Genomic DNA, 24,587 nt, shown 5'->3' on the forward strand with positions numbered 1-24,587 from the left:
CCTATGGGGTTTCCCCTCAGACTACAACTGATTGTTGGTGTTCCCAAAAGCAGGACACCATGCGATCACCTATCATTGGGGGACCCTTGTAAAATACAGGCTGTGTTGCAGAGAAGACAACCTATTCAATTAATTCTTAGATGTTTGGAAAACCAAATGTGTTTCTTATCACACCTAAGAGTTTGTCATCCAACATTCTTAGATTCCGGAGCATCAACTCTACCAAGTTATAAATGATATATCCGATGCTTCAGCACTGCAGCTTAAAGGGCTTTCTGATCTTAGACAGTTGTGGAATATCCACAAGATGTACCTACTGTATCTCCAGAACAGGGCTTCCTTGACCCCTGTCAGGCTGGGCAGGGTTGCCAACTGTCTAGAAATTACTGGACAGTCTGTAAAAATAGGCAACTTTTTTCCTGTGTCCGTGAAAAACAAATAGACGTGCTCGTGATTTTTTTGAGGTTGGTGGTATTTGACTAGATTTTTTTTATGGTAATAATCATTTTATAGCTCACAGCTTTTATCTGTAAAAAACGTTGGCTGTCCGTGATTTTGGGATAAGTTGTCCAGATATAAAGAAAGATTCTGGTTGGCAACCCTGATGCTGGGGACATGGCCTCTGTCAGTGAAGAGGTGGCTGCACATGCGGTATGGCACAGCATTCCAATGAACATCCTCAGCCAGTCCGCTGTTGCTGAGACTTTTAGTACTACATCAACTAGGGACCAGCAAGTTGTCATTCTTTACATTTTGCCAAAAGTGCTAGGGAAGGAACTGTATCTGATTTTTGCTGCGGCGTACAGAAAGGCAGATGTGTCATTCCATACATTTTTTACTTGTTTTGGATTATTAATTTCTGCTTTGGGGCAACAAAAGTGTTTATTACACATTCCTGACTGGTAACGGTTAATGAACAGAACTATGAAGAGCGACTGTCAAGTCCTCTTGATGATTGTCATAAACGTCTTCTGCACACAGGCATGGTTCCTTAATTCTTTGTACGTGTCACACTGGTTGTCAGAATAATCTGGATGGCTGAGGGTTAGGTATGGGTATGGGAGGTTTTGCTGAACAGATTATTGGGTAAGATCGGAACGTGATGTACTAGTCAGGAAGATCTTACCTTGAAATAAGGAAAGTGCTCTGTCATGAAATTGTAGATCTCGCTGACAGGAAGGCTGCCGGTTTTACTGTTCTTAAGAGCCATAAATATCAGGATGCTTTGGGAAAAAAAAAATACACGTGAGTGTGTCAGCATCAGTGAATTCAAAACTGTTCTTAAATCAACGGTGCCACCCAGCCAATATGAGCCAACAAAAATATACATAAACCACAATTGTTTGTATGCCATACAAAGTTACATGTGTATAATATCCATGAAAGAAGTAACACATATGCCTATGGTAAAATACACTATAAATGAAAACCCAATAAAGAATTACCAGACCGCATAGAATATAAATACATTTTATTAATAGAATTAATCAATACATAAAAAAAGGTGCAGGGAAAAGGCGGTATCCGCAAGAGGAAGACACAACGGTGATGATACTCATATCATAACGAAAGTGCAAGTGCAAAATGCAATAGAGTTCAAATGTACAACAAAGAACCATAACCCGTATTGTGCTTCCTCCGGGATGGCGCCAGCTCCAACGCTCGTTTCAGCGAACCTTCGTCTGGGGTGGCATCATCACAGAGGGGCACACACTAAATACCCCTGTTGGCCAATCACATAGCTTAGTGGATGATAGAAAATGATGAACAGCTGCGTGCAAGCACAAACATGAAGGCAAAAGTCGCATAAAATGAAGGTCCTTCTACCTGCAGCTCCAGGGGACAGCGATGGGGGCGCCTTGTGCGCCCTCTTACGCTAATTTGATCCTGGGGCTGTGGGAGAAGGATCTGTTCCTGTCAGATCGACACCTGTTGATGGACCACGCCATTTTTTGGGCGCTTTTGATCTGGCAAAAGTTCTTATTTTTTTTTTTTAGGTACATGCGATTGATTTTGTTTATATTACCACATTTCAATTACCATATATACTCGAGTATAAGACGAGTTTTTTGGCACATATTTTTGTGCTCAAAAAGCCCGCTCGTCTTATACTCGAGTCTAGGTCTGTATTATGGCAACTTACATTGCCATAATACAGACCATGACATGTTGGGGGCCGGAGAAGCTGTTACTTACCTTTACAGCTGCTCCGGTCAGCTCCCAGCACGTCCGCGCGGCACCTCTGTTAAGCTCCCAGTAGGAGCGATTTGGCCGAAAATGCCGCGATTATATATGAAGGGGCCCCGCGCACATAACTGGCTTTGTGTGTAAAGTATTTTACTAGTGTGTGAAACAATCTCTCTCCTATTGATAACAGGTCCAGCCTCTGTACTCACTGTCACGATAAATGCACTGCAGCGAGCGGCCGGCCGGCGCGTGACTGACGTCACTTAGTAACGCTCCTGCTTCCTGAAGTGGGAGGAGCGTTACTAAGTGACGTCAGTCACGCGCCGGCCAGCTCGCTCCCGCTCGCTGTAGTGCATTCATAGTGACAGTGAGTGCAGAGGCTGGCCATGTTATCAATAGGAGAGAGCTTGTTTTACACACTAGTAAAATAGTTTACACACAGAGCCAGTTATGTGCGCAGTTTAGGACACATGAGGGGACACACAGGGCCATGAGGGGGGCCAGCATAAGATGCTATATGTACCCTAGTCTTATACTCGAGTCAATAATTTTTCCCATTTTTGGGGGGTAAAATTAGGGGCCTCGGCTTATATTCGGGTCGGCTTATACTCGAGTATATACGGTAGTTCATACACATTTATTCATTATGCACTATTTATTCATTTACCTTCACTTATTTCACTTATGATTGTCTAGGTTGTATATAGTCGTTTAGTTATCATAACTTATTTTTATACACACATAATGCTTTTATATAAATGCACAAATTTTCATATATATGCATAATTATGTATGGTAATATTAAATGCTGCATTCATTCCTAACAGGTAGCGTGCAGGTTTCCATGGCTATGCGTTGGGCCCACGCATGCGCAATCTTGTGCTTGATACCACCGGCATGTGTGCGATTGTAGTATCGCGCATCTGCCGTGGATATAATGTGATTTGATGCGCGATCATGTGATTACTCACGTGATGCGTCATGTGTTATCAGCGCTTCATTTTATGAGACTTTTGCCTTCATGTTCGCGCTTGTACGCAGCTTTTCATCATTTTCTATTATCCACTAAGCAATGTGATTGGCCAAACAGGGGTATTTAGTGTGTGCCTCTCTGTGATGACGCCACCCCCAGACGAAGGTTCGCCGAAACGCCATCCCGGAGGAAGCACAATATGGGTAATGGTTCTTTGTTGTACATTTGAATACTTTTGCATTTTGCACTTTCGTTATGATATGAGTATCATCACCCTTGTGTCTTCCTCTTGTGGATGCCACCTTTTCCCTGCACCATTTTTCATATATTGATTAATTCTATTAATAAAGTGTATTTATATTCTATGCGGTCTTGTAATTCTTTATTGGGTTTAAATCAACTGTAGTTTAAAGGGGTTGTGTGCCTTTTTCTTACTGATGATCTATCCTTTGGATAGGTCATCAGCATCTGATTGGTGGAGGTACAACACCAGGGACTCCCGCTGATCAGTTGTTTGAGAAGGCAGTGATGCTCGCAGTAGCGCCGGAACCTTCTTGCTGCTTCCCGTTGTGACTATAGGTCACGTGGCCTCGGCACAGCTCAGCCCGATTCACTTCAATGAATGAATAAATACAGCTTGACTTTATTGACAGGTTTCTCCCTATTTGCTTAAAGGGAGGGATTTGTCAGTCAATTTGAACTGGATGGGCAGAAACCAGAGGGGCCTAATGTACAGTAAAATTCAGTTTTTGCTGTAAAGATGGGTCACTTTTCCACACCATAAAATCTGGTGTTCTCTGAGGTTCTCAAGATTTTTTCTGAATTTGTAATTCCTTCCGCTCCCTTCTGTCATCGGTGTAAAGGTACACTCCCTCTCTAGGTGGAAGGTTGAGAAGTGACTCATCTTCAGGCAAGAGCCAAGAACCCATGCAAAATGCTAAAAGAAGACAACATTAAACTTTTTGTGTATACGCTTCTGTGCAAATGTATCTCTGTAACTCCCTTCCAACTAACTTCCTTCTACTGTTTGGAAGTCAGCTAGTTTGACTTTGATGTCTTATGTTCTTCATAGGTCAGGGTCAAAGTCAGAATGAGTTATAGATATACTGTGCATTTGTGGCCGCGGCCACGGTCAGTAAGGTGACAGGAGGGGGCTAGACAGTGGCTGGGGTGTGCCTGGAGCCACGGGACGTGGGCCTGCCTAAAAGAGGGCCAACCCTAGGGAGAGTAGGAAGAAAAAAGGGGGGGGAAAGGGTGGGTGAAGTGCTGGTCGGCGGGCGCGGTGATGGTAAGCTGTACGAGGGGGTTTAAGTAAGGGGACCTGGCCCCTCCCACAATAACAGGCTGCATGCAGCCTTAACTATTTGTGTGCTAAATCACACATCCAAAGAAAGTCTATAGCTAAGCTTATAGCTCTGTGGTCTGTGCAGTTGCAATAATAAGCAATTTACTTCTCTGACATGCTATAACCCCAAAGTAAGAACACACAGCAAAATATATTATAAATAATTGGTTTAATTAGACAAACTAAGTAAAGTGCTGAGTGCATATAAATAGACAGTACATTCAGGAATAATGCGTGTAATACCGACCAGTGCAGTCCTGACCCTGACATCCCCTGAGGAAGCGATGGCGAAACGTGCGTCGGGGTCAGGACTGCACTGGTCGGTATTATATTTATGCATTATTCCTGAATGTACTGTCTATTTATATTCACTCATCACTTTACTTAGTTTGACTTATATGGATATATTGCCTTGGACTGACTTTTGGAAGGAAATAGTACTATACTGTTTGGGATGTTGTTTATGCCCTTCTGCTTCATCATTTCAGTTGAGTGTAAAGCATCCATATGATAAGTGGTTCAGCCATTCAGGATTTGCATTTGAGGTGTAGTCATTCAGGTGTAGTCCTATTTCTTTTTTCCTGTGTATGTTTGCTGCTAAGACTTAATTTTTTAATATTTTTGTATATGTGAACAATAAACCAATTATTTAGAATACAGTATATTTTGCTGTGTGTTCTTTCTTTTGGGTTATGATCTATGTTTATCACTCACAGCAAGCAATTTGTTAGGAGCCAATAAGTTTTTGGGTGTTTTTTTCTCTGAAATGCTGTAGGCTCATGTATTATAATGGTAGGTAAGCCTATAGTTCAGTGGTTAGGCAGCTAGTTTGTAAGCTGGAGTTTTTGGGTTCAAGACCCAATAGAAACCTTGAAAAGACAATAAAAACATTGACTTAGCATACAAATACACAGTATATCTATAACTCATTGTGATGTTGACCCTGACCTATGAAGAATGTAACACATCCAAGTCAGAGTCAAATATCAAAGTCGGAGTCAGGTGTCAGGTGTCAGGGTGAGTATTTTGCCTCAAACTGACATTATTCTGATACTTGACTATGATATCTGACCATGTCCTAAAATGAACACTGTAACATGGTTTATATGTAGTCTGTAACTTTAGAGATACATAGGTCTACATAGGAGCTGTAGATCCCCCCCCCCCCAAAAAAAAATAATTTATTCTTTTTTAACCAATATTTTTTTGTAGTAGCATTACAAGAGTTGGTTGCAAAAGTGTACATTTCTATATAGTGTAAAGGTATTCATATACACAATTCTATATTGACATTTTCTACCTGTAGGAATAGATAGGTTTGGGGAACAGGGGTTGCTGTGATTCCATGCCAGCTTGCGGTGCAATCCTTTGGTAAGGGTAATGTGATGTAGAAATGTATGTAACAGGATAGCTTCCTCCTGTGGAATACTAAAGGAAAGACAATATATGGTTAGTGCAGGTGTTCATAAAAAAATATTCAGAGGCTTAAATGTGATATTCCAAGAGTGTATATCATCTTATCAATATCTTAATGAACTGAGGAACTGATTCTGAACATTATTGGTTCTACTGGTTCTGCCCTCAAAACCACTGCAGTCTAAATAGAGCTGAAACGTGCCTCAACTGAATAATAGCATGTTTGAGAGTCCACGGACAAGTCAAATAGGTTCACCTGAATGCCTGTATACACTAGCAGTGACCACATAGCATAGCAGATCATACACAGCATAGTGCCTATATAGTGACTGTTTAGATTCTTATAATTCTCTACAGCAGTTTCAATTTTCAGTGCCTGCTCTGTTAACTCTGGGTGATTTTCCATTTTTCCATTTTCAGAGCCATAACTTTTTTTTTTATCTTTGTGTTCACATTCCATAGTGTTTTCTGATGGCACTATTTAGTATTACATAAGAGGTAGTGGGAAGCTGCAAACATTTTTTTTATGGAATTGGCAAAAAATACAGTTCCGCCAGTTTTATGGCTTTTTTTTTTTACAGACCCATGCCCTTCATTCTTTAGATCAATATGATTATAGTGATACCACATTTGTATAGTTTTAATATTGAAAACATTTTTTTTATTCTTTTTATCACCATATTCTGACCCCCATGACTTCTACAAAATTGTCTGGGGCCCCATTTTTTGCAGGACAACCTGTTTTATTGATATCATTTGTGTATGACTTTTCATAACTTTTTATTAAACTTTTTTGGGGAGGTGATGCAACAAAAAAATAGCTAAGCGGCCATTTTGTATTGTTTTCTGTTCCTGCGTTCGCCGCATGGGATAAATTACATTTATATTTTAATAGTTTGGGCATTTTGGGACACAGCGAAGCCTATGTTTATTTTTTTATTGTTTACTTTTATTTTAATTATGGGGAAAGGGGGTGATTTAAATTTTATATATTATAATATTTTACTTTTTTTAGGTGACTATAAGAAGCAATCATTCGATTGCTTCTGCAATGCATTACATTACTTTGCAATTCATTGCAGATTTGCTATGTCCTTATGGAACTCTGCAACCTGCAAGGCTCCATAGGAACTACATAAATTTGGCGTATCCACCACCAGCGCTGGGATATTAAAACCGGCATCTAAAATGTTGGTCTTAATAAATGACCCATTAAAGGTTAAAATATCTTGATGTGTTCAGTATCGAATATGAGTGCCACACACCGAGATACACATACTTACATGCATGCCGTCAACATCAATGAAGTTATTAATGGTTGTCTAGGGAAAGTTATCTCACACTGAATGCACTTAGGCACACAAATAATCAATGTCCCAGATTTGCTCGATAAGAAACAAGTCTGGAGGCGCTGCAGGCCATGGTAGCACATTTAGGCCATGCAGTTTCCTCACATTAGCACAAGTAACATGTGGCCTGGCCTTGTCCTGTTGAAAAAACTACTCTTGGGACACTTTGGAGAAATGGCCGTACCACTGGTTCCACAACCAAATCAATGTCAAGCTGTTAGTGCATCTGAAGTGAAGACTAGAGGAGTTGAGCTACCTACATTATGCCACCCCACAACATATTCCAGGAAGTAGGACTGGTGTGACATTTTCTTGTGAAGGCCTCTCAGGCTATCATTGCATCTGAGACAAAAGCAGGACTCATCACTGAAGAGGATAGACCTACATTCCAGCCTCCATTGCCATCTTGCTGTGCACCATGGTAGCCTTTGAGAGCGGTGGTGTGAGGTTGATGGAGCACCTGTGTGTTGTAATTTCAATGATGAGGAGTGTATGTTGCTTACTTATATAGCACCAATACATTCCATAGTCCTTTACAAACATTATCATCACTCACTGTCCCCATTGGAGCTCTCAATGTAAATTTCCTATCAGGGTGTGTTTGAGGAAACTGAAGTACCTGGAGGAAACCCACACAAACATGGAGAACATACAAACTCCATGCACATGTTGTACTTGGTTGGATTTGAACCCAGGACTTCAGGCACCAGTGCTAACCCCTGAGCCACCATGCTTCCCACATGATGTTATTTTATTGTGTCTATTTTTCCTGTACGGTGACATCACTATTTCCCTTAGCCAAATAGGCCAATATATGCTCTGACATACCCTTTGATCTTTACCATGAAGGATAATAAAATATAGTATTTTGGTAAGTTTCAAGACACACTGTCCTAAATTTCAAACTAAGATCTGATACATTTACAAAGTCAGCACTGCTACTTAGTTATGCTCCTTTCACAGGCTGGCTTGAGTACCAAAGTGTATAATGTATTCTCTTTAATTACAAGATAATAAATCAATTATCACCCCCAAAATAGGTGGATATAGATGCATTGGAAGACATCTATATGTTTCTACCACCATAAAACATAAAAGGTGGTGATTTAAAAGAACACTAAACATAAAAAAATCACAGAAAAGAACCCCCCGGAAATGTCTCCCTTAATGTTCCTCCTTTTGTTTCCTTCTATTTTGCTTCATATTTCAATTAAAACTAATAAATATATATGTGTCCTAGAAGATCAGCCACGTCCCCCTCCTCATCCTCACTATTCTGTGCATGACTGTAAGACACGTGGCTGCAGCAGGAGCCTCCCCCTGTCTCTCTCTGCAGTAGGGTGAGTGCTGCACTTTCATCTTATTTGAGGAGTTCTGTCTGCAGTAGGACATAAACATCATTAATCCCTGCCTTTAAGCTAAACCCTGTCTCCTCATCTGGTCACCAGCCAAAAATCGAAGAAATGAGTAGTATAGTAACCCCTGTGTTCTATGCAGAATTTCTAAAAGACTGTATTTGGAACATGCAACAGGAATATGCCGTAAACTGAGATTATGTATTTATTTTTTCCTGTTTAGTTTTATCATTGACTTCTAAATGTAGTATTCATTTAAAAGCCTAAACTACAGATCAGTTCTGTTCTGTACCTGGCGGTTTTATTGAGGGTGGGAATATCAGACCAATTAAATGGCTCTGGCATAATGTTCAGAAAGTTTACAGCTGGGTTTATTGGATTTTATTAAGACATTTCAGTGTCAATTATGATATATTATTGTACATTTACAATATAAAAAAGTTATCCCAGCTCATACTCATGTAAGGACATGCATATATACATATAGGTCAAACCAGGAAAATATCAAATTAATTTTAAAGCTAATTTAACTTCATGGTCACTCTATGTATTGGGAAATTCTCTCAAGGTATATATCTATCTTAAATACCTGTCTTTTTTAATGCAATTGAATAAAAACATTGCCACAATCGCAGTTATAAGTAATGTCCCATTAAGCTAAAATGCTGTCTACTTGTGTTACCTAATTTGAGTTGCATGATGTGATTTTCTTTCTCTTTAAAGGGGTATTCCAGTTATATGACGTTATATAACTATTAGATCTAGGGGGGCCCTACCGAGCGCTGTACTTGGTTATATCCAGAACTTCCATAGAAATAAATGGAGTGTCTGTGCCCCTTCCCCAACTGGCTGCTCTGTTCATTCAGGGTACGGGCTCCCCATTCTCATGATGAGTGGGGGTCCCAGAAGTAGGCTGTTGTTTGCATTGTTGCAGTTCAGTTTGCTATCAATCAGATGGTAAGGAACTCATCTCTGACTTTGTTATGGGACCCTATGAATTCAATGATGGCATAAAAACACATGCCATATGTCAGCATAAATCCTAAACTGGGAAAGACCAGAGTGTGCTGATTCTTCAGAACCAGACACAGTTCAGCCACTTTAGTACATGTTAGTTAATGATGTACCTTAGCAGAGTTAACACACACACAATTGGTTAGTTATCACATTTAGTTAAAGCGTTATCACTCTGACTGTTAACTCTGCGACATCCATAAATGACTCTAGCCAGAATGGTGAAACCAGTCGAGAGGTCCATTTTATGTTTTAATGACTTCTATTCTACTTCAGCCCAATGCATCTTGTGGGCTTATTTTAAAGTAAGTAGGGGTGTTAAATGTGTTGGATTTTATCAAAAAGTACCGTTCAAGATATTTTTGTCCTTGATCTCCCAGTGCAGATTCAGTCGAAACTGAAGACCTGAGACTGTGTTGAACCCAGGGAATTTGGAAAAGCAGAGAAGTAGTGTAGTGCTAACCAACCATTTCATATCGTGTTCCAGTGGAGGGATAGAGAAGAAGGATGACCAATTGCATAATGTACTAGGTATATACACTACCTTTTATACTGCACAAACTGAAGAAACTCTGGCATCTGGGCTGCTCGGGACACGTACATACTTATCGGGGAAGAGGTGAAAACCTTTATGGCCCTGTAACTTTGTTATATGAGGAGCTTCGGGAGATTGATTTTATTTGCACTCCATGTGGCTGATCAGATGCCTAGGAAGCTGTTTTAATCCCTTCCTCAACTATGCATTGGGTTAAGGAACAGGGCCTCTATCACTAAATTTATGGATAGCAGTTCTTAAACGGGTTTTCCAAGATTCTTTGATCGTGGGGGTCTAAATCCCAAGAGGATAGGTCTTCAGTAAAAAAAAAACTCTCAGAAAACCCCTTTAACTGTTTACAGACACCATAAGCGTTGATCACAGCTTCATTGCATGACATAACTATAGGGGGTGTAAAGGTTTGCGGTTACACCCAAGCCCAAGATACTCTGAAGACATTACAATTTACAGTATTTATATTGTTGCTATTTTAATATCTTTTCTAAGTTCCCATAAGTCCATCACCCGTCTTCTAAAGTTTCCAGAGTATATAAAGTTGTACATTTCTCACAGATTCTCCCTCTCGGCATTTTCCATTAATTTATGTCATGTGCAATTCCAGAATTATAATATATTTTTCTATCATCGCCATCATGTCATTCTTCCCATGTACGCTATGTAGAGTGTTCTAGATGTTAGACAAGCAGTTAGACAGAGCAATCATTTGTATGTCTCCACCTAATAAGATGACACTGTCACAATCATTAATCACATGCATTGTACTTAAGTCCTTCACCACCTGCAGACATGTGCACCTGGGTCCTTTTCCATTTGTGAAGTGAAATTATATATATATATATATATATATATATATATATATATATAAAAAATGTCTTGAAATGATTGCTGTTTAAGAATTTTATGCTAAATTGGGTCACTTCAATTATAGTGCCCGTAGGTGGTCATGATGACCTCCATGTATTCACAGCTATTACACAATTGCAGTTCTTTTTCAACCCCTTGCATGGTCCAACCTCATTTACTTCCTATTTAGCACCCTACCCTTAAAGGGCCACTAAACCGAGAATCCAAACAAAGAAAAAAGAACAACCAACAAAACGTAACATGATCTTGTTATGTCTTTGTTATTTGCTCTTGTTTCATCAGATATCACAAGTGCAGACCCTGAAAAATTAACTAGAAAAGCAGTGCATTGTTCTCTCAGGCTACAACCATGTCTTCTCCCCCCCCCCCTCCCCTATGATGCTCAGGAGGTATATGAGGAGGTGTCTGAGTTTAGTCTGGATACTTTTTGTCCACACAGTGAGTGTGGCCATTTTGTTGGAACTATTTAGGAGTGAAGAGGGGGCTTTATCTTGTAGATAAAGCCCCCTCTTCTCTCCTAAATAGTTTTGTAGCTAGGCTGATTTTGCCTTTCAGGGTCCTGGGAAAGCTGGGTTACTTGCACAATGTAAGGGTAACATTATGGGGTCAGTGTGTAGATCTCCAAAACACTTGTAATCCAGGTTTTCAACACTGATTGTCAAATTTGCCTAAACAGACAGTGAGAGATCCGTCCTGGCTATATAGGCGAACTTAAGATTCAGACACCTGGGAAAGCTGAGTAGCACTTTCTGTAGTGTCAGTGGTGTGTTATTGTCTAGTAAAGCTGCACACATACAGGGGAGGTTTTGTAAGAAGCTGCTGAAGTTTTGCAGCATCCGCCTCTTTCACAGCGCTGTGAATGTCTGTTAAAGTAAATGCAGTGTTAAGCCCCGCTCCTTAGTATGCTTCCTGTCTGCCTGTGACCTCTGTGAGTTGGACTCCAGCAGAAGATGGCGAGGCAAGGAGAAAGGAGAAACTTCACTGGCTGCATAATATCTATTTGCAGATGTCCATGAAGAAAGGACTACAGACAAACTTTACTCCCTTCAAACATTTCAGTGTTAACAAGGTATAGAGATCTGACAAACCACTCCAGCCTCGTCTTTTACAAGGTTTAGGAAGAAGTGGATGGGAGCCAGGCCTTCCTTTTTATGGGACACAGAGAGGAATATTTCCTTTTTTGGTATGAAGCCTGCTTCTCATTTATACACATTCTTGTCCCCACCCTTATCCATAGTGTTAAGCATTTCTTTAAAAGGGTTGTCAGGTCTTGAAGCCGACAACCTCTGGGGTCCTCCCCACTTCTGGTGTCCCTCTCCGGTGTCCTTCCGCTGTTTGGTTCCCAGGTGCTTCTGGTTCTTGCAGGACCGGGAAATGGCTTTGTCCCATAACAGCGAATCACAAGCCTCAGTGGTCACAGCTGCTGGAACGGTACATCACTGCTGTGACATAGCGTTCAAGTTGCTGTGACCACTGAGGCCTGAGATAGGTGCTGCTGGAATGAGAAGCAGCAGGGAACGGAATAGCAGTGGGACCGCCGATAGGTGAATGGTTTTAGTTTTTTTATGTTCAGGGGGACATAAGAGGATCCCAGGGGTTGTTAGCTTCAAGGTTGGACAACCCTTTATCTCTCTAGTTTATAAATTATGAAGCTATTTAACACTGTTTGGCCACACACTATATATTGGTAGAAGTATGACGCAAACAAACTCTAGGCCAAACATAAAATCGCACTTTTCCTTGATGTAGAATGGCCCATAGTGGGCTATAGAGACACACAAGTGAATTACCTACATCTCCCTTAGACGTGTGAAATGGTTTACTCATAGACAGCTTTATAATCTCTTTCCCTATTTTATAGGAACATACCAAACAAATCTAAAACATGTAATGATGAATCATTTAAGTTATTAGTCAGAAGACATGTCTCACAGGATTGCAGATGCCCTACTTCCATCCTCAATTGAAAGAAGCAATGTACAGACTTGATAGTACATGCAAGCCTTAAAATAGAAATCTGACAGTTTATTATCTTGTATGTAGTCTTGCCAAACACATGTAGTAGGTAATTTTTTATACTTCATTGGGACACATTTAAGCAAATTGAATTGTATATATACTTCCTTACAGGAAGTATTTTCCCATGGTATCCCCACATAGCAATATAACATATGTATTATACAGAGTACATTATACACTAGATATATCTAAGCATACCAGTATAGAAATACATAATTCTATTGGACTATGATTTTTGGATTCCTCCCTGCCTCTGCGTGACAATCTGTGGCTCCTAGGCAGTGGAGGCACTCTGTTTTACTGCAGAGCTTATGCTCAGCTCTGACATGGGTGCACTGTGCTCTGTGGCGCTAGCAGTAAGAGGGGAAAATAATATTTCAGGGGGGAGTGAAGAGTGGCGGCATGGACCATGTCGTGGCTGGATCTGTTATTCTTAAATTTGGGTAACCCTACAGAGTGGTAGTGCTTGGAGACTTTGACATAAATTTATGTGGGGTGGACTGAACCATAACTGTCAATGGCAGATAAGAGTTATATTCACTCTTCTGTGGAGTCTATAAACCGCCTGGCCTATATGGAGCTTAGGGTGTGGGCTGGCTCCTACCCCTAGCTCCAGAAGCTTCTAGTTGTGCTAGGAGTAGGGAGTGTGAGGATGGGCCTGGGGTAGGCAGGGAGCAGATATTATATGCAGTGGCGTTGCTAGGGCTGGTGTCACCCGGTGCGGTAGAAAATGGTGTCACCCACCTAAGCCCCCCCCCCCAAAGCTTACAGCCCCAGCACCCCTAAATCAGGTGCACCCCACTTTCGCTGGCTGGCGGACCGAGACACCAAATGCTGTTCAATTTCTTCTGCTGACCGCTTCTTCGTGTGGTCATCGATGTCTGACCTGTGTGGACGAATCACGTAGGGGACGTTTATCAAGCTCCGCCCTGCCACCGCGCCGCCACTGACGTCCCTTCACGTCCTTCACTGAGCCGACCAACCCAAGCGGTAATGAGGGGGGGGGGGGGTTTGGATAGTAAACAGACCGCTGACGTGGGGGGGCTAAGCAGACAGATCGCCGCCGGGGGGAGGGGGGGAGGGGGGTTAGCGGGGGTGCTAGCAGTCAGATTGCTTACCGCAGTGGTGGTGCTGGGTCCGGCGGCCAGGGGCGGATTAAGTGGATGTGAGGCTCGGGGCTGTCTACCCCACACGGGCCCCTCCCTCCATTTTAGTTTATTTTTTTCTGTATGAAGAGGCTGCGGTGCTTCGTGAGCGTTACGGTCTCTTCCTAGGCCATATGACATCATATTCATCGTTCACGTGGTCTAGGTGCAGCTCATTCCCATCTGCAGCTCAATCCCATCTGAGTGATTGGGTCTGAGCTGCAATGCCAAGCATAGTGCTATCAAATGGACAGAGCTGTGCTTGGTAAGGAGCAAAGAGGCTGCGGTGCTCACTGGAACATCGCGGTCTCCTCAAACAGCTGATTGGCGGTAGTGCCAGGAGTCAGACCCCCAGCAATCTCATAACTCTCTGTGTGCAAATGTCATAGATGTTACCTGCAGTCCTATGTAACACCCTACATAACACAGTGAATTATTGTGTTATGTGGGGTGTTATATAGGACTGCAGGGAACATCTACTACATTATCTGGACACAGAAAGTTAGCACTGTTATCTGGGCTGTTACATAGGACGGCAGGTGACATCTACAAATTAAAATCTTAGCCCTCTCTACATATAGGAGAATACAGCACAACATACCTCTTACTTCCAGTGACATCTCCTGTCATGTAGACCTTCTCTTTCCTCTTCTCCTCCGTTTGACCCAGACCACCATGACAAATTCTTTCAGCCGCATCTCGTCTCTGCAGAGTTTGCTACACAGACACGTTAGATTTCTCACAATTGGGGTCATTTATCAAACTAGTGTAAAGTAGAACTGGCTTAGTTGCCCACAGCAACTAATCGGATACCACCTTTCATTTTCCAAAGAAGCTGTCAAAAATGAAAGGTGGAATCTGATTAGTTGCTATGGGATTCTTAACCAGTTCTACTTTACACCAGTTTGATAAATTATCCCAAAGGTCCCTGTCTACAGCAGTTATAATGTCCCCTAGAGTGCCCCCAGTAATAATAACACCCTATATTGTGCTTTAGGTAATATTGCCTGTATAGTGTCCCCAAAAATAATGTCCCCTAATAGTAATTTCCCCCACACAGCCCCCATATAGTAATTTCCCCCACACTGCCCCATATAATGATTTCCCCCACACTGCCCCATATAATAATTTCCCCCACACTGCCCCATATAGTAATTTCCCCCACACTGCCCCATATAGTAATTTCCCCCACACTGCCCCTATATAGTAATTTCCCCCACACTGCCCCTATATAGTAATTTCCCCCACACTGCCCCATGTAGTAATTTCCCCAACACTGCCCCATGTAGTAATTTCCCCAACACTGTCCCATATTATAATTTCCACCACACTGCCCCATATAGTAATTTCCCCCACACTGCCCCATATAATAATTTCCACCACACTCCCCCATATAGTAATTTCCACCACACTGCCCCATGAAGTAATTTGCCCCCACACTGCACTCCCATGAAATAATTTGCCCCCACACTGTCCTCGATGAAGTAATTTGCCCCCACACTGCACCCCTGAAGTAATTTGCCCCAACACTGCCCCATGAAGTAATTTGCCCCCCCACTGCACTCCCATGAAATAATTTGCCCCATGAAGTAATTTGCCTCCAAACTGCACCCCCTGAAGTAATTTGCCCCTACACTGCACCCCCTGAAGTAATTTACCCCCACACTGCACCCCCTGAGGTAATTTGCCCCCAAACGGCACCCCTGAAGTAATTTGCCCCCACACTGCAGCCCCTGAAGTAATTTGCCCCACACTGCCCACCATGAAGAATTTGCCCCCACACTGCACCCCCTAAAGTGATTTGACCCCACACTGCCCCCATAAAGTAATTTGCCCCCACACTGCCCCCATGAAGTAATTTTTCCCCAAGTAATAATCTTACCCCACACTGCCCCACATGAAGTGATTTGCACCCATTTAATAATCTGCCCCCCTGAACTGATTTGCTACCACATTGCCCCATGTCCTCCTCTGCCGCCCCAAAGTTGGCACACACAGAAAATAAAATAAAAAAACTATTAAAAGCTAATACTTACCTGTATCCGGCATGGTGAGGCAGGCGCGCATTCTTCGATGTCCTGCGTCCCTCCCGACACAGGCGCATGATGACGTCATCACACACGCCTGCGGCAGGATTTCACTAGCGCATAGGCCTCAGACCTACTAGGCCTGAAGCCTATGGCGGTGATCGGCGGCGGGGCAGGGAACTATTCCCTCCCATGCCCCGCTGCAGTATGTGGGCGAACGCCCCTATTATAATCCGCCACTGGGTCCGGCGGGTGACTCACCCCATCAGACTGGTGTCACCTGGTGCGGCCCGCACCCCTGAACCCCCCTCGCAACGCCGCTGATTATATGGTCTCCCCTTCTCAGGCATTCAGATCCCATGAGGAGAGAGGAGAGAGAGAGAGAGAGAAAGAGGGGAGATTTTGGAGAATTTTCATGGATACAGAGTGAGAGTCAGCAAGGTAAACAATGTAAAGCATTAAGGACTTTGATAACAAGTTAAGACACCCTATGATCCCCAGGTTGGTGGATTAAAGGGTTACAACATTTTAGTCAAAAAGGTGATCAGCACACATTATTCTCAGGCCCTGCAGTGGAGGGATAAAGCGTTAAGACACCCTGCACTCTTTAGGTACGATTTGGCCTGTCGTATTATTGGAACGGCACAAGGCCATGCGAATTGCAGACATTGTGACAGATTACAGTTGCTAGCCAGATATCCCCATACTAGACACTGTATCAAGAGAAAGAGTAATCAGAGGGCCATTGTTTCCAACTACTTGTTTAACTCATGCCTGGACACCTGGGGAGAATTTGCACTGTGCACAGATAATTGCTGGCTGTACTACAACGACTATTTTGTGCACAGTAAATAGAGACTTTTGTTAAGTTCAGTCTGGCCTGGATACTCACTCTCTTAACACCACATGGCCTTGCACCCACAAATCAAGGGCACCCCAAACTACCTCCAGACAGGAGCCCTGAGAAGTGTCCAGGGGGGATATCGGGTGCCCCTCCTTCACTGCTCTGACCCCAGGGAGTGACAGCCTGAGGGATTACACTGTGACACATCATCATCAGGGCCACTACCACTCCCATCCTCTTCTCCAGCTCCTCGGGCGCTCGCTGCAAAAGCGGGCAGCCACCAGCTCCTAAGAAATGGCAGTTTATTTATTTAATTTTAACCTATTAAATCTGATGTCTTTCTGGGGAAGGGGGGAAGGTGAGGGACCAGGGCCATGGCTCCCTGACTGTTCAGAGCTGATAGGTGAAGGAACCCCCCCTGTCAGCTGCTCCACCTATAAGCACTTGCTTAAAAGGAGAGGGTTGAGCATTGCTTGTCTTTCTCCTCTGTTTTCCTGAATGGTTAGAGGACAAGTTGGAGGGGGGTGAATGATTGGCAACCACGGCATCAGACTGGGCCACCAGAGGATCCTCTGGTTGATCCAGACACCAATGCAATGGCTTCCTCCTGGTGGAGAAAACTTCATCCACAGATGGGAGATGTTTGAGCTGTACTCCATTTATAACCAGAAAATTGGCAATTTTTTTTCTGAACTGAATGGAGGTTTCTTTCAGAGACATTATGCACGCTGACTTTACCTTCTAGTAAAAACTGATTATAGAAAAAAGCTAATTTCTTTTTCCATAACTACTACATGTTTGCGTTCACAGCAGATACTTTTTAGTCTCTGAACTTGCATGACACACACCTTGCAACCTGGCAATCTAGCACAATATTTAAGAAATGTCCCCTAGGGTTGGAAGACTAGGGGATGCACAAGTGACAGCTTGTCAGGCTGCCAGTCTACAGGTGGATTGATACTGGTAATATAAGTGATGAGCATGTTGTCTCTCGTCCATGTTATGCTTCAGCCCAAGGCACTTTCTGGTTTTCTACAATTTCTACAATGAATTATGCCAATGTATTGTAATAACCCTGGCACCTGACTGTAGGAAGGGAGTAGGCTTTTCTTCTTTTTATATTTTTTTTACAATTATGAAATATGATTTTAGCAATACTGACTTCAGGACAACTACGGTGCTTAACATGGGACTTGGAACCAGATGACAGCCGGTAGGCTGGGAGAAAACCTTCATAAATAAGTAGTCGTGAGAATGTACCCAGCTTACAGAAATAATACATTATATTACGGCCTCACCCTACTAGGATGTCTTGACATTTTAAAATGCTACAGTGAATGCATTTTACTAACATTAAACAGTTGGTTACTAGTAAATATACAGGGTGGGCCATTTATATGGATACACCTTAATAAAATGGGAATGGTTGGTGATATTAACTTCCTAGTTGTGGCACATTAGTATATGTGAGGGGGGAAACTTTTCAAGATGGGTGGTGACCATGGCAGCCATTTTGAAGTCGGCCATTTTGAATCCAACTTTTGTTTTTTCAGTAGGAAGAGGGTCATGTGACACATCAAACTTATTGGGAATTTCACACGAAACAATGGTGTGCTTGATTTGAACGTAACTTTATTCTTTCATGAGTTATTTACAAGTTTCTGACCACTTATAAAATGTGTTCAATGTGCTGCCCATTGTGTTGGATTGTCAATGCAAACCTCTTCTCCCACTCTTCACACACTGATAGCAACACCGCAGGAGAAATGCTAGCACAGGCTTCCAGTATCCGTAGTTTCAGGTGCTGCACATCTCGTATCTTCACAGCATAGACGATTGCCTTCAGATGATACGAGATGTGCAGCACCTGAAACTACGGATACTAGAAGCCTGTGCTAGCATTTCTCCTGCGGTGTTGCTATCAGTGTGTGAAGAGTGGGAGAAGAGGGTTGCATTGACAATCCAACACAATGGGCAGCACATTGAACACATTTTATAATGTGCCACAAACAGGAAGTTAATATCACCAACCATTCCCATTTTATTAAGGTGTACCCATATAAATGGCCCACCCTGTAGATCTTTTTTTTTACTAACTCCACATTGCACATTTCGTTACAGCCATATGTTGGAGGTATATATCAGTAGTATTCTCTGAAGTATATCTCAGATGGAACTTATGTCACTGCAAAATCCATATTGTGGCATACCGATGCATCTATTGGCTACAATGTTAAAGACATTATTCCATGATTAATGTCAAAAATTTATGAGACATCATATTAGTACATGACAATCTCTTTCTAACAAAGCCAGAACCAGCCCTGTACCTCACATGGATCCAGAGATCTCCACATTCATTGCTCTGCTAGATTTATATCAAGCTGACAGCTCAATAGGAGTGTCTTTTCTGCTGGAGCTAAGGGGGCGTGTCCATGATCTCCCTATCACAGCTCAGGGGGCGTGTCCATGCTCTACCTATCACAGCTCAGGAGGCGTGTCCATGCTCTCCCTATCACAGCTCAGGAGGCAATTGAAGGATGAAACTGAGCATGTGCGGCCATCTCAGTGAGCAGGACAAAGAAATAAGAAAAAGAACTAAGAGCAGGTGGTACTATATGGATACATTTTATTGAATAGCTCAGTGAATATACAAAATTTTTAACTACATGCAATTACAAAAGTACTCAGATCCAGGTGCTGGTTTGAAAACTGTAGATTATTTTATTTCGTGCAACAACTCCTTTAAGAAAAACTATACTGCAGGTTTTACCATTTATGGGATGGCCTGCTGTATAGGAGAGCACAGTCTGCTGCCCTTTCTTAAGCCCCCTTTACACAGTGGGTTTCACAAAAGCAGAATTTGCTGTGTATTTTGATGCAGAAACCCACAGTCTGCTGGAGTTTTTCAATATAAATGCCGCAGACCTGCTTGTGCTTTTGCCCCATTCAATGGAGCTATTCAATGGGACATGGATTCTGCGCAGCCACTGCCGGCTTTTTGACTCGAAATCCGTGGCAAAAATCCGGCTTCAAAAGAAACCTTGTGAATAGGGCCTTATATGGTATAAGAGAAAGTATCCTGAAAGGATATTTCATTGGTCTCCTTGTAGTAATTATATGTACTATAGCACTGTGCCACTGTGACATTGCATTTCATGAATTTTAGAGTCAGCACTTTATTTTCTTTCCTTTCTAAATAATTCGAGCAGGTAAGAAAAAAAAATTATCACCCATAACATCTAATCAGAGTTTAACTTTGTTTTTTTTACCTGCACTGGATATATGTAACATTGACTAAGTACAAACCGGATTCCAAAAAAGTTGGGACACTATACAAATCGTGAATAAAAACTGAATGCAATCATGTGGAGGTGCCAACTTCTAATATTTTATTCAGAATAGAACATAAATCACGAAGCAAAAGTTTAAACTGAGAAAATGTACCATTTTAAGGGAAAAATATGTTGAATCAGAATTTCATGGTGTCAACAAATCCCCAAAAAGTGGGGACAAGGCCATTTTCACCACTGTGTGGCATCTCCCCTTCTTCTTACAACACTCAACAGAAGTCTGGGGACCGAGGAGACCAGTTTCTCAAGTTTAGAAATAGGAATGCTCTCCCATTCTTGTCTAATACAGGCCTCTAACTGTTCAATCGTCTTGGGCCTTCTTCGTTTCACCTTCCTCTTTATGATGCGCCAAATGTTCTCTATAGGTGAAAGATCTGGACTGCAGACTGGCCATTTCAGTACCCGGATCCTTCTCCTACGCAGCCATGATGTTGTGATTGATGCAGAATGTGGTCTGGCATTATCTTGCTGAAAAATGCAGGGTCTTCCCTGAAAGAGATGACGTCTGGATGGGAGCATATGTTGTTCTAGAACCTGAAAATATTTTTCTGCATTGATGATGCCTTTCCAGACATGCAAGCTGCCCATGCCACACGCACTCATGCAACCCCATACCATCAGAGATGCAGGCTTCTGAACTGAGCGTTGATAACAATTTGGGTTGTCCTTGTCCTCTTTGGTCTGGATGACATGGCGTCCCAGATTTCCAAAAAGAACTTCGAATTGTGACTCGTCTGACCACAGAACAGTCTTCCATTTTGCCACACTCCATTTTAAATGATCCCTGGCCCAGTGAAAACGCCTGAGCTTGTGGATCTTGCTTAGAAATGGCTTCTTCTTTGCACTGTAGAGTTTCAGCTGGCAACGGCGGATGGCACGGTGGATTGTGTTCACTGACAATGGTTTCTGGAAGTATTCCTGAGCCCATTCTGTGATTTCCTTTACAGCAGCATTCCTGTTTGTTGTGGAGTGTCGTTTAAGGGCCCGGAGATCACGGGCATCCAGTATGGTTTTACGGCCTTGACCCTTACGCACAGAGATTGTTCCAGATTCTCTGAATCTTCGGATGATGTTATGCACAGTTGATGATGATAGATGCAAAGTCTTTGCAATTTTTCGCTGGGTAACACCTTTCTGATATTGCTCCACTATCTTTTTGCGCAACATTGTGGGAATTGGTGATCCTCTACCCATCTTGGCTTCTGAGAGACACAACCACTCTGAGAAGCTCTTTTTATACCCAATCATGTTGCCAATTGACCTAATTAGTGTTAATTGGTCTTCCAGCTCTTCGTTATGCTCAAATTTACTTTTTCCAGCCTCTTATTGCTACTTGTCCCAACTTTTTTGGGATTTGTTGACACTGTGAAAATTGGAATCAACGTATTTTTCCTTTAAAATGATAGATTTACTCGGAAACGTTTGATCTGTCATCTACGTTCTATTACAAATAAAATATTGACATTTGCCATCTCCACATTATTGCATTCAGTTTTTATTCACAATTTGTTTAGTGTCCCAACTTTTTTGGAATCCGGTTTGTAACAATTACATAGTTTTCTCGATACAGTGAATGTATCGTTTCTGATATTCTATTGTTCATTATTACTGTATTTACTGTTTTTGATGTATTGATTACATATTGACTAGTGCTTTTACTCACATTGATATGTGTTAACCTGTGTATAAGGACATGTAGAGTATTAAAAGTGCTATCTAACCCTTTAATAGTAAAGGGTCCTATCCTTAGCATACGCCATCACTATCTGATTGGAAGGGGAGGACCGACCTCCTTCACCCCCGCAGATCAGCTGTAGCCGAAACTACAGAGCTGCATCTGTTATGCAGTTAGATGGAGTTTGTTACTGCAGCGCTACAGTAACCAGCTCTGTCTACTGCACAACGTATAGAGCTGTGTAGCTCCGGTGCCAGAGCTACTGCAGAACAGCTCAGATCAGTGGGGATGCGGGGTGTCGGATACAAACCGATCTGATAGTGACGGCCTATCCTGAGGCTATTTTAAAGGTTTGTTTTTAAGTTGAATGATTTTGAGACAATGGACCACATTTACTCATAATGGTGTATTTTTACACCAGTAGAGGGAAGTAGAAAAGGAGCAATTTGGCATAAGTTACAAAGTAACTATTAAAAGGTAAAATCTTGTTCCAAAAACGGTTGCAAACACATTGATGAATTTGGGCAATGAGTTATAGTAGAGGGTTAAAGAAAATTGTTGAGGGAAAAGTAAGACATGAAGTTCCAGTCTAGTTCCTGTAGCCTACTGTAGGACTTGAACTGGGTTGTGTCTGGTCACTTGGTGCTCTCAGTTTATAAAGAGTTATATTGGGAACATTTTGGTTATTGAAGGATGTGGAGTTGGATCTTGGATTTATGTCCTCATGAAATAAAAGTTTTGTATTAGAAGTTGATTTATCTTCTAAGGTAAATTGGAGATAAAGGGAAGCAAATCTAGATTTAGAAACATTTTTCTGATGAATTTTTACTTCTCTCGGTCTTTGAGCAAATGCTACACAGATTTTTCAGGTTTTTCAGTAAAGTCAACAGGTGATACATTCAGAAAATGTATAAATTCGGCAATCCATTTGTAATATGTAAAAATTATTAAATGGCACAATAAGAAGACCCCCATACTAAAAAATCAATGCAACTGATTGTCGTCTTTAATTGTGAGGACTCCCGTACTGGCAGTCCTCACAATTCAAGACGTACATCACTTGCATCAATTTTTGAATGCGGGGGTCTTCTTATTTTGAAATTATTTGGCTTGAGCCCCCTCTCTTGCACATATATCTGAGGTGGTGTGTAATTTGAACTGCCTCCTTAAAGTATTAAATGGGTCATCTCATGATAACAACCCCTATCTGTTGGAGGACTACGCTACATTTTCTTTCTTGGGGATTCTGTTTTGTATTTTTGGTCATTCACTCCATTAGAAAATAAAGACATGTATTACAGATCTCTACCTGGTAGATCCATAAAGTTTTGCATGGGCTTTTTAATTGGCAATCAATTAAATTGAACTTCTTTTTGAAAAGAAAAAAGACCCCTTTGGTGCAAGATCTCTGCTTGCTGTACTAAATGGGGTTCCAGTATCTTCTACTTGCCATGCAGTAAGTAGGAAGCTGGCAGCTACTGTTTTTAGTCATCATGGAGGGACGCCATTTGCTTAGGACCCCTTTCTATGAACCAGAATGGAGAGTTTCTCTGTACAAGAGACTCCAAGTCTAGTGGATTTGAGCATTCCTTAAATAAATGGACGGCCTTCCATCTGAATGGTCACCATGTGATACTACATCCCTCGTGTGGGAACTGATGAGACAATCCCAGAAGAGACAACCCCTTTAAGAGTCAGATCGAATTTTAACCCATTCTTTTTGCTGAGAGTTTTTTACCACTACCTATCGACGCTGAAACCTCAGACTTTATTTGCTCTTCTGTGAGTTAAGTTAGTACATGCAAATCTTTATTTTTGGGCTTTACTAACATGCACTAAGTAAACTTTAGAAGTCAGGTGAGTTTACATGTGAGAGTTACCTGAGGAAATGTCTGTGGGGCACAATAGATCTGCTGTGTTGGGGATTGGGACCAGTACATCCTTTGCTCTTTTTCTTGCTGTCTCATAAGCAAAGATTGTGGCTTCAGCTTTACTTCTGATCCCAGCTACAAAGAAATGACACATTTATAGGTCAGTCTCATATGGCTTGTTATAACATCACAGTCTCCAGTGTATAATGACTGCAATCACTGCAAAGAAAGCACCAATTATATGGCTGCTTGTATTGTGCACTGTATATGAACGTGCTGCACATGTGACCAGCATTATTTTGACACCAGCTGGGCCAGAATGGTCACTTTAACATGATTTTTTGTATTACTGTAATGTGTTTTTGTTGCGTTTACTCGTTAAACCTGTCAAACTAATGGTGGCTACATCTGTATGTACAGCGCACAATAGAAACAGCACCAACAGGTCGGGAACTTTCCAAAAAAGTACACGTCATTGCTGCAGACGCCAATCATGTTTCATGGATCATGGAGGTACCATACGCAATGGCTTCTAGCAGAGATGAATAAAGAATGCAACGGACCATGCCACATTTTTTCCTTGTGGAATCCTTT

At 41.9% G+C, this 24,587-nt stretch overlaps 1 protein-coding gene across 2 annotated transcripts in view; it reads right to left on the bottom strand.

Moving 5' to 3' along the window:
• The window catches only part of FOXN1 (forkhead box N1), a 90,547-nt gene that overhangs the window by 11,989 nt on the left and 53,971 nt on the right, over positions 1–24,587 (bottom strand). For both annotated transcript variants that reach the window (XM_040423456.1, XM_040423457.1), the window contains exons 5-7: positions 24,003–24,128; positions 5,806–5,933; positions 1,127–1,223 (exon numbers count right to left, since the gene is read on the bottom strand). In XM_040423456.1, coding sequence (XP_040279390.1) covers positions 1,127–1,223; positions 5,806–5,933; positions 24,003–24,128 — 351 coding nt within the window. The remainder of the gene's footprint in view (positions 1–1,126; positions 1,224–5,805; positions 5,934–24,002; positions 24,129–24,587) is intronic.

Source organism: Bufo bufo, chromosome 3 (genome assembly GCF_905171765.1).
Source record: "Bufo bufo chromosome 3, aBufBuf1.1, whole genome shotgun sequence".
Classification (NCBI taxonomy): Eukaryota; Metazoa; Chordata; class Amphibia; order Anura; family Bufonidae; genus Bufo; species Bufo bufo.